The 12,433-nt window shown below is 29.7% G+C and overlaps 1 protein-coding gene across 1 annotated transcript; it reads right to left on the bottom strand.

The window, feature by feature from the left end:
• Window positions 1-10,115: 10,115 nt before the first annotated feature.
• Window positions 10,116-11,243, bottom strand: LOC137234426 (uncharacterized). Its single transcript, XM_067757973.1, has 4 exons — window positions 11,141-11,243; window positions 10,941-11,071; window positions 10,762-10,872; window positions 10,116-10,709 (listed from the first exon to the last, which is right to left on the bottom strand). Exons 1-4 carry the CDS (start codon window positions 11,172-11,174, stop codon window positions 10,116-10,118), a joined length of 870 nt encoding a protein of 289 aa, XP_067614074.1. The 5' UTR covers window positions 11,175-11,243.
• Between the last annotated feature and the right edge of the window lie 1,190 nt (window positions 11,244-12,433).

Genomic DNA, 12,433 nt, shown 5'->3' on the forward strand with positions numbered 1-12,433 from the left:
GTGCCTACTACATCAACTGATGGAAAAATTTTGTTCAAGTCGATTTCAGTTAAGTACCTCAACTCTTCAATTCCAGCGCTCGCGTCTATAAACAAGTATATACATGATTAGAAAAGGTTTAGTAAGTAATTTAATTGCAAACTAAATATGCACTTTCACTAGCTCCCGTTTAGTTTGCATATGAAAATACATATATAGTTGCGCGATAAGTATTAAATTATGCGTTTTCGCCCCGGTATAAATAATCCGAAAGCAGAAAGAAAAAAATTCTTTTCACTAGAGATATTTGCAAAAAACCGTTGCAAGTTTTCATGTGGTTGTTGCACCTATATTTCATCAATTGGTTGTACCTACCCGCAGGCACAGTCACTGCAACTTTCTTTTGCAAATATCTCCCTTTTTTTTATATAAATCACAGGTATTACGAACACCCAATAAACTTATATTTTTCAGTTTTAGATATTGCAAACTTTAATATTAAATTTACTTACTTCTTAGTATAAGATAAATTTTGTCCAATTCCCATTCCGTTAGCAAACTTAAAAGCTTTTGGTCTGTCTGCACTTCTTCGCTTTCACATACAAATATATTAAAATCACTATCTGATACGTCCATATTATTATTCAAATGTTATAAACTATCCGCGATCCGAAAACACTTGATAATTTTTATACAATTCACTTACTGCACGTCTCTTCTGCAAACGAAAATATGCACATATTTATGTCAACAGTCTCAAACTTGTATGTAAAAGCTAACGGGATCAGCTTTGTTTTTTTCACAAAAAATCTTGGCTTTCTAAGCATAAGTTAAAATTAACAGAAATGCAGTTGGTTCAACATGATTCATTTTTAAATCAGCTGCAAATTCTGTTAGTTGTTACCAGATAAATGGAAATACCAGATGTACGATTAATTTAACAGTGGCAATTGGTAATTTTATGGAGAGATTTGTCTATCTAACAGTGGTAATTGGAAAATCAACTGCGATTTCTGTTAGTAATCAACAGATTTATTGGTTGAATTACCAGTCGCACCCAACAGCTTAAATTAACAATTTTTGGGTTGAAGTCTACGGGGAGATAGTTAATTCAACAGTGTCAGTTGTTATGAGAAACATAATTTCTGGCCATAATTTATAGTAATAAGCTGAACACGTTTATTTGTTAAAGAAACAGCTTCTTATAGTTCCTTTACACCATAAATCCGTTAGTTTAACAAAATATTTGTTGTTTTAGGGGTTTTTAAAAACAACAGCAGAGAACTGTTAACATTACAGCATTTTTTCTCTGAGTGTATTGTTCTCTGAAAAAATCATAGAGATCGGTTGTATATATAGTATATCCCTCATACAACCGATTGTTCAGATAAGAAACTTTTCGCAATTTCTCATTTTAACAGCTATAACCTTCAAATTACACCGATTACTTACTTATATAGTATACATTCTTGTGAAAAAAATCATAGACATCGGTGATATATATAATATATATATGAGGGTATATATAGTATATATATGGGGTATTCCATCCCATTTCGACCATTTTGAACCCGACCCCTTTAGAATTGGCTGAAAGTTTTTCTTCTTTTTCTAGCTTACGAAAGACGTTTTTCAGAATCTTTTCAAATTTTTTCATCCAACTCAAAAAAAAGTTATGAATTTTTAAAAAAACTCCGTTTTTGTTTTCGAAATGCTTTAACTTTTTCAAAAATTGCCCGTTTGGGACCTTTTTTTTAATTTGTTTTCAAATGGACTTTTCGGAAGAATACAAAAACCTTTTTATTTATTTTTTTTTAATTTTTCAGTTTTTCGAGATTTTTATTATGGTGTATGGCCTAATGCAGTTGCTGGACAGCGAAAGCGAGTCATTTTAATCGTAGATTACCATAATATATAAAGAAAAGAATACTTAAAAATCATTTTCTTACATTTTTTTATTATATAAATAAAATTGATAAAATAATACATAGCATACAAAGTACATATCTCATACAACCGATTGTTCAGATAAGAAACTTTGCGCAATTTCTGCCCCATTTTAATAGCTAGAAGCTTCAAATTTCACCAAAGGCTTACGTATATAGCATATATTGTTGTATGAAAAAATCATAGAGATCGGTGGTATATATATTATATACCACATATATACTATCATTTTTGCCCCTTTTTTACGGCTAGAAGCTTTAAAATTCATCAAATAGTTACGTTTACGTCATATAGTTTTGAAATACGTGATTCGAAGTCTTACTTTTTACATGCAGACCACAAAAAACGTAAAGCTTTGCATCCTCACACAAAGTACTTACCTATTTTTATACCTTTCATGAAAATGAAATGGTATATTAATTTCGTCACGAAACACAAAATTGTAAGTCCTTAAAGGAAAATAGATAGACCCACCATTAAGTATACCGAAATAATCAAGATGAAGAGCTGAGTTGATTTAGCCATGTCCGTCTGTCTGTTTGTATGCAAACTAGTCTCTCAATTTTTGAGATATCTTGATAAAATTTGGTGAGCATGTGTATTTGCGTGTCCGATTAGACATTTGTCGGAACCGGCCGGATCGGACCACTATAAAATGGGGCAGAAATTGCGCAAAGTTTCTTATCTGAACAATCGCTTGTATGAGATTTATACTCTATATATATCACCGATCTCAAAGATTTTTTCATACAACAATATATGTTATACACGTAATCATTTGGTCGAATTTGATGCTTCTAGCTGTTAAAATGATGCTGGAATTGCAAAGAAAAATATATATAGTATATATTTCGACCAATTTTGAACCCGACGCCTTTAGAATTGGCTGAAAGTTTTTCTTCTTTTTCTAGCTTACGAAAGACGTTTTTCAGAATTTTTTCAAATTTTGTCATCCAACTCAAAAAAAGTTATGAATTAAAAAAAAAAAAACACCGTTTTTGTTTTCAAAATGATATAACTTTTTCTATTTAATTGAAAAAAAAAATTTTTTTTTATCAATTTTATTTATATAACAAAAAAAATGTAAGAAACTGATTTTTAAGTATTCTTTTCTTTATATATTATGGTAATCTGCGATTAATAATACGAATGTATGTATGTGAATACCGGCCTAATGCAGTTGCTGGACAGCGAAAGCGAGTCAATTTAATCGTAGATTACCATAATATATAAAGAAAAGAATACTTAAAAATAATTTTCTTACATTTTTTTGTTATATAAATAAAATTGATAAAAAAAATTTTTTTATTTTTGAAAATTTTTTTTCAATTAAATAAAAAAAAAAAAAAAAAAATCGGCCCACTCTGGGATTAGTGGGGATGATTGCAGAATTGATTGCGGTTTTTTATGAGAAAAAAAATGACGAAATTCGAAAAATCTCGAAAAACTGAAAAATTAAAAAAAACTTTAAAATTTTTTTTGTATTTTTTCCGAAAAGTACATTTAAAAACAAATTTAAAAACAAAAAGATCCCAAACGGTCAATTTTTGAAAAAGTTATAGCATTTTGAAAACAAAAACTGTGTTTTTTAAAAATTCATTTCTTTTTTTGAGTTGGATGAAAAAATTCTGAAAAACGTCTTTCGTAAGCTAGAAAAAGAAGAAAAACTACACTGAACCAAAAAAATACTAAAAACCACGTAAAGTTAACATTTTTTGTTTACAATTCTCAACTGAAATGAAAAAATGTTAATTTTATCATTTCGACTCTTAAGGCTCCATTACTGATACTTAGCATATACTTGACTTGACTTGGCGTAAACTTGGCAACTTAGCCACGATTATACTCCCCTTGGCGCATAAAATCTGGCATCATAATCAGCGTTGAAATTTATTTTTAAATAAATTTCAATTTGTATGACAAAATGTCAAAACGAAATGGAAACAAACAAATGGCATCTCAAAATGTAAACGTCACTTAGAACTTACATAGAAAATCAAAATTCAACAGACTTCTAAGTCAACTTAAGTTTTGAGTAATCAGTAACATGCAATGTTAATTTAACAGAACTGTAAGTGACAGTTAGCAAGCCAAGTCAAGTCTATGCTAAGTATCAGTAATGGAGCCTTTATCATTTTTACGTGAAATTTATGTGTATGAAACACGTACAATTAACATGGCGATCATGTATAATTGATATGATACTCATGTATAATTAACATGATATTTATATATATGTACATGAAACACGTACAATTAACATGACGATCATGTATTATTGATATGATACTCATGTATAATTAACATGATATTTATGTATATGTTCATGAAACACGTACAATTAACATGACGATCATGTATTATTGATATGATACTCATGTATAATTAACATGGTATTTATGTATATGTACATGAAACACGTACAATTAACATGACGATCGTGTATTATTGATATGATACTCATGTATAATTAACATGATATGATACTCATGTATAATTAACATGATATTTATATATATGTACATGAAACACGTACAATTAACATGACGATCATGTATTATTGATATGGTACTCATGTATAATTAACATGATATTTATGTATATGTTCATGAAACACGTACAATTAACATGACGATCATGTATTATTGATATGATACTCATGTATAATTAACATGATATTTATGTATATGTACATGAAACACGTACAATTAACATGACGATCGTGTATTATTGATATGATACTCATGTATAATTAACATGATATTTATATATATGTACATGAAACACGTACAACTAACATGACGATCATGTATTATTGATATGATACTCATGTATAATTAACATGATATTTATATATATGTACATGAAACACGTACAATTAACATGACGATCATGTATTATTGATATGATACTCATATATAATTAACATGATATTTATATATATGTACATGAAACACGTACAATTAACATGACGATCATGTATTATTGATATGACACTCATGTATCGTCAACGGTGATACCAGTGGAAAAAGTTAAAAAGACAGTAAAACCTGAAGAACTTAGACCCATAAACACCCTGCCTAGTTATTGTAAAATACTTGAAGCTTATGTTAAGAACCAGTTAACGAAATACCTTGAAGATAATAATATACTAGCCCACCAACAGTCAGGCTTTAGAAAGAAACATTCATGTGAGATAGCTCTTAATTTGGTGATACATGACTGGAAAGAAGAGTTAAATAATAAAAAAGTGGTTGTTTCAGTCTTCCTAGACCTCAAACGAGCTTTTGAAACAGTGGATAGGGAGATCTTAATCAAAAAAATGCAACGTATTGGTATAACTGGTATAGAACTTGACTGGTTTCGCAGCTATTTGAAGCAGAGGAGACAGAAAACGGCTATAAATACCGTGATGTCTGATGAATTGGAAGTACCCATAGGGTTACCACAAGGCTCAGTTTTGGCACCGATACTGTTCTTAATTTACATTAATGATATAGTTAACGCTATTGAAGGTTGTGAAATTAAACTATTCGCTGATGATGCATTAATAATGATTAGTGAGAATAATATTAATTCTGCACTTTCTAAAATACAACATGAACTGAATAACCTGTATAAATGGTTGTGCGGAAATAGACTGAAACTTAATATAAATAAAACGAAATTTATGATAATAACAAGGAGGAACGTTAATGAGGATATAATTGGTTTAAAAATAAATGATGAAATCATACAAAAAGTTGACAGTATAAAATATTTGGGAATTATAATTGATAACAAACTCAAGTTTGAAGAACATATAAACTACACAGTCCAGAAAGTTGCGAAAAAAATTGGGGTTATGCAGAGAACATCCAAATATATTCAAAAAAAGTACAAATAATTATATATAAGTACATTATATAACCGCACTTTGTAAACTGCCCATCTATTCTATTCATTGTGTCAGACAAAGAAATAGATAAACTTCAAAAGATGCAAAACAGATGTATGAGATTTATTCTTAAAAAACCTAGAGATACTCGTACGGCTGATATGCTGAGAAGTTTGAACTGGTTAAGTGTCAAGCAAAAGATTTTTTTTCACGCTATGAAGTTTATATTTAATATTAAAAGTGAAAATGTACCTGAATATCTAAGTAAAAACGTAGTATTAGTTAAGCAAACACATAACATTAATACAAGGAATAAACACAATTTCAAACTGCCTTTATTCAGAACTGAAATAGATCAGCAAAATATTTTTTATAAAGGTCTAAAAAGTTTCAATGAACTGCCTATAGATATAAAAAGTTGTAATGAAATCGTAGCTTTTAAAGCAAAACTTTATGAATATTGTAAAACCTTAGCAATAAGATAGTAAATTGTAATATAATTTAATTTATGAATTAGGTTTTTTTGCCGTAATAAATAAATGAAATGAAATGAAATGAAATGTATAATTAACATGATATTTATATATATGTACATGAAACACGTACAATTAACATGACGATCATGTATTATTGATATGATACTCATGTATAATTAACATGATATTTATGTAATACTCACGGAGAGCAAGGTTGAAACAACATTTTAAAAATGTTAATTAGAAATTATACTTACGTGAAAGTAACGTTAAATATACATTAAAAAATGTTGATTTGAAATGAAGATCACATCAAATTAAAATTATTTTTAGTATATTTATTATTATTTTTCAATTCAATAAAATTTATTTTTTTATAATAAATAGGCACTTGTTTACATATTTTTTTAATGAATAAACAGGAACTAAAAATTCTTATTTCTAATGACAGGAGTTCCTTCGTTAATGTAGTACAAATGAATAGGTGGACTTGTAAAAAATTCAACATTTTTTAATTCAATAACATTCTTTTTACAACCAACTTTGTACGATTGATAGTGCTCTAAGAATCCAATAATTTCATGTTTATAGACCAGAAAATAAGCCTCATTATTGACACTAATAACAATTTCTTTTATTTCATATAGCTCAATGACTTCTTCAGTAGTTTTTGTTAAAAAATAGCCCTTTTTATACGTCGTCTCCTTAAAGTTGACTAATTTGGCTTTAATATTATTCGTGAACATTGATTCAAAAGTTTGAAAGTTCACGATATTTTTAAAATAACTGCAATCTTTAATTCGAAAATGCTCAGTTTTATCATATTGCGTTTGGCTTGGAAACCCTTTGTTATGGGCCCTAATAAATGCTGTAAACTTTAAAGATGCCTTCATGCTTAGACTGTATGTTATATTTTTTCTGGAAGTAATACTTCTTGCATACATTTTTGCTTCCTTGTGCTTAGATTCGAATCGAAAAGTCCATAAGTACTTAAGAGGACCTATTTGTTTAATGACACGCACATAATGTGTTAAAAAGTGAAATTTAGGTTTAAAGGATTTGTGAAACAATTTCAAATATATTTCATTATGCGATTTTATTAAAGACTCTAACTTAATTAAAGAATTTGTATCAAAAGAACTGCTATGTATCATGTCAATAATTTTGAGGAGTGTTAAAAAAAATAAGCAACATTCGTCGTCGTCTAGATTACGATTTCCTATTATTAGAGGAAGAAAATGTACAAACGTCATCATTTCTCTAGTGGACATTTTGAGGTTACCACTAGAGAGGTGAGTTAATTCAAAAGGAGGGGACAAATTTCCAATTTCCGTTTCACCTTAGTTAAACATTTGCTTTCTGTAGTTAAATGCTTCAAGGGAAAATAATTTCTTTTGAATTATGAAGTATTTTAGAATTTCACAAATATCATATTTACAAACTCCCTCGAACAAATCGTGTACTATATCTACCGCAAAATTTGTTGTAGCATGAAAAGATGTTAAATCATTAAACAAGCAATTCAATTTTATTCCAGTTAGCTTAACGTCGTTAGTCACTAATGCCGATTATAATTTTTCTCAGACCTGATGAAGTCTGTATACTCCACGCAATCTAAATGCATCTCAGCTTTGCTTCTCATACAGAATCGGCAATAATAATTGGAATTAAATGAAGTTGTAAACCCAAGAATGTCATTCAAGCCTAAATTATCTCCAAGAATATTACACAATACAAAGTATATTTTTTTAGTACAATTTTTTAAATTAAGTTCTAAACCGTCTTCTTCAAGAGATTTGAATATATCAATTAGAGGTTTCATAAAAGGCTCATTACCAAACTTTTTTTGTTCTTTGCTTTTGAAGTAAGCTGCTACAAATATATAGTTTAAATTAGATAACAGATATTGCGGCAAAGTTGGAAATATATAATAAACACCACATATTTGATCTGCATTTGCATGACTACCCAACGGATTATTAATTTCAAAGCTATCCATGTAAACAAAAAACGGTAATACAGTTTTACCAACAAAAAACTTTAACTTCTCTTTAAATGAAGCTGAGTTTATGAAATGCGTAATCGAGGATGAATTAAATAGGTAATTTATATTATTTAAAGTAATTTCCAGAACTGATGGTAATTCGAAAAATTTTCTAATTTGAAATTTAATCGGCATAATGCAGCCAAACACATTACCTGCTTCTATTGTTGGTCTATTATTTAATATAATTTCACACATTTCATTATTTATATTAAAAAACTGTGTTTTTGAAAATTCGTCTGATCGTTCAACGCTTTTTAAAAACTTATATTCAGTTTGAACGTCTTTGAACGGGTTTTCGCAAAAATTAACAAATTCTATAATATCTTTTCTCTCATTTTCAGGAGTATAGCTAAGAAGTTTATTTTTCAATGGCTCCACAACGCTAGAAATTATAGCAGATGCACTTTCCTGAATCGATAGAACGTCTTTTCTGCTTATGTTGCTCTTAGTATGTAAATCTAATAAAAACGATTGACATTTTTTGATACATTTAACTTACTTTCTTTCATTTCGTCCGTTTGTTACAAGGTCTGTCTGAGTCTGCTATTTGAGCAACTATTCTAGAGCTGTCGTTTACAAAAGGTAAATCAATCTTAGTTCTTTTAGATTCTGGTAGTGTTAGCTCACTTTCGATAAAATGTTTCAAATGGTTTTGGGTATGCCTCTTAAAGCAATACAGGTTTGAAAATAGTTTAATACAATTTGAAAAAGTACATCGAAAGTCACTATTGTGTGTCAAGCCATGAGCATCTTTAAAGTGTTTAAGTAATATTGAGAGTTCAATAAAAACTCTATCACAAGCAAAACATTTTACTTCTTTACTCATTTTTTATTTATGATTTAAAGAAGGTCAATAATTCACATAAAGCTGAGCTTTTTAGGTCATAGATCGTTGTTATCTTGTAAATTTGTTTTTGCAAAAAATACCATATTAAAGATGACTCTTTTGGATACTCTAAGTTAAACACATGAAATATCTTAAAGCAAATGTCTAAAGCAGCTATAAATGTGTGAAACTTTTGTATAGTTCCGTCATAGTTTATATAAAATTCAGTTAAGCTTTTTATATCTGGACCCACTACATTGAGATACGGTTGAATTTTTTCTTTCATGTGTATCGATTTTTTTTTCCTTCTCTGCGTACGTAAATTCCAGACCATTTATATTGGTAATATGTATAATACAACTGTCCATAGCATCTCGAATAGTAGTTTTACAAGTAACACGCTTTCCATCAATTTCTGCGACGTATCGTGATGTGGGTTTCAATACAGCATTTAGCAGCATAATCAAAATGCAATCTTTGGAATCTACATATGTATGTACATAATAGAAAAAATGTTTCAGCTTAAGAAGGGTCTTATAAATGTGAAAACATAAATATGAAGGTACACTGACGATCATAAAGATTTGCACAAGGACTTTTTTGATATTGAGCTTTACTTTATATTGGTTTTCATACATGTTTTTATAAAGAAATAGTGAAAATCATTTTGCTTAAGCAAAACTAGGTGAAAACAGCAAAAAATTCCTTGCGCAAATCTTTATGACAGCCAGTGTAAGTATATAGTAATGATACTCACTGTCGTTAACGCATTCTTTGCTTACTAACGCAAAGAGATCTCCATAATGTTTATCCCTCAACAAATCTTTATAAAGTTCGCACAGTTGGCTCCGCAAATCTATCCAATTATTTATTTGATGAAACGTTTCTTCTGGGTATATTTTTTGAAAATCGAAATCGAGCTACATATGTATGTACATAAATTAAATGAAAAATATGTTTGTGTTAGTGTAAGAACGTTAATGTGTTTTGGAAACTTTTAGTACGTAAAAATTTTGGTCCTGTAGCTTGCTTGTAGAATAGCCACTCTTCCAGGATAGATTTCAAGTCTTTTAAGTGACGTATATCATTAACACGGTATTTATATGTCTCTCTCCATAAATTGATTGCATCGCCTTCGTCACCACTCATATACTTCATTTTATTCTTAAGTGAAATGTAATTAGTGGAGCAGAGTGTTTCCTTATCAGATGAATTCTCTTCCTCTGACGTGGTGCTTTCAAGTTTTAAGCGCTTGCGATTTAAGTTTTTGAAGCGATTGTATAAAATACCCGATGCATTGGTTCTCCGCCCGGCCTTGCGAGATATGTAATATATTTCCTTATTTTCTGTCGGAAAAATTTCTACAATTTCTTCAGCCAATTTATTCATCTGATACGGACGCGGTATTATGTACTTTCGTGAATTACAATCGAAGAAGTTTTCCACAATAATGTTAAGCAATCTTTTTCTATCATGCATATCCAACTTTTTCTTCATTAGATACAAGCTTAGTAGAGATTGGCCGCTTTTTGAGTTTTTCACCATGTCAGTTACATTCTGCAAGAAAATGAAGTTTAAAGAGTATCCACAGCTTCCAATCAACCCTTACCGTAACTTTCACCGAATTGGAATTGCTAGCTGGTGAGTGGAGAGGCTGATTTTTAAGCCAATTTTGTACATTTGAGTTCATACTAAGAGTCGAAAGAGATTCTTCTGGAAACTAAAACAGAAAATTGTTAATATTAAAACACAATATACTATTTAAAACTTTATAGAAAAATATATTACGTTCTTGTGTTTCCAAAGCCCAATTTTTTCCCTAAGTTCTGCTCTATAACCTATATTTTCGTTGCCTGGGAATGCCAACGCCAAGTCGTCACAGTTTATGTACTTTAACCGGTCATATGTGATTCCATAAGCTTTATGTGGGTCAGTTTAAACATGATTAGTTACAAAAGATTTTTAATATAAATAAGATAAACCATTACCATAAAACTTGTCGTAAGCGGCTTCTACATTCATCTCTTTCAATAAGTTTTTTAAACGCTGGTCCTCTCCTGATTGAGTTTGGACAGCCTAGGCAGAAAATATCATTGTATGCATTTAGATCAGTCAATGTCATTACAGCTTTAAGGTACTCCAGAGCAGCAGTACCAACGAAAATAATGCCCTGCTACTGCTCCGGCTCTGAACATGAACAGAGTTAGGAGCAGAGCCGTAGCACAAAAAAGGGATAGAACTTTTTAGGCTCTGCATTTTTTCTGCTGTTTGCCCCGCTCTAAAACGCGACGTAGTTCATAGCCTAAGGAATGTTATCACTGTATTAGGCTACGGCTCTGCTCTATGCTCCATACATTGCATAGCATTTTCAATGGATGGTCTTCAAACTAACCATATAAAAAAGAAGTTGTTTATAAAAATCACTTTTACCAGTTGTAAATTTCCACACGGAGCACCTTGCGTCACAATCTCTGTATTTTCAGAAATTTGTGGAAGTCTTTCTTCTAGAAAGAATTCCTGCCCAGCGTTATTCATTGCCAGCGAAACGTTTTCTCCAAGTAGCAAGCAATTATCACTCATTTTCACTTTTATTTAATGTCTTCGCCTTGTTCTTTAATCAATACTCACTTATATATATTTATACTTATACCCAACGTACAAAACGATTTAATTCGATTTTCTATAGAACGTTTTTTAATAAATATTCTGTGAAATGTTTTATTAACATGAAAAACTGATTTAACAGTTTTCATATCAATTTGACGTGAAAGCTGTTACTTTGATAATTTTCAATGTTAGATGGTGAAATGTTTTATAAACTTGAAAGACTTATTTAACAGTTTTCATATCAATTTGACGTGAAAGCTGTTACTTTGATAATTTTCAATGTTAGATGGTGAAATGTTTTATTAACATGAAAGACTGATTTAATAGTTTTCATATAAATTTGACGTGAAAGCTGTTACTTTGATAATTTTCAATGTTAGATGGTGAAATGTTTTATTAACATAAAAGACTGATTTAACAGTTTTCATATCAATTTGGCGGGGAAGCTGTTACTTTGATAATTTTTAATGTTAGATGGTGAAATGTTTTATTAACATGAAAGACTGATTTAACAGTTTTCATATCAATTTGATGTGACTTTGATAATTTTCAATGTTAGATGGTGAAATGTTTTATTAACATGAAAGACTGATTTAACAGTTTTCATATCAATTTGACGTGAAAGCTGTTACTTTGATCATTTTAAATGTTAAATGGTAAAATGTATTATTAAC

The sequence above is a fragment of the Eurosta solidaginis genome, chromosome X (assembly GCF_040869045.1).
Source record: "Eurosta solidaginis isolate ZX-2024a chromosome X, ASM4086904v1, whole genome shotgun sequence".
NCBI lineage: Eukaryota > Metazoa > Arthropoda > Insecta > Diptera > Tephritidae > Eurosta > Eurosta solidaginis.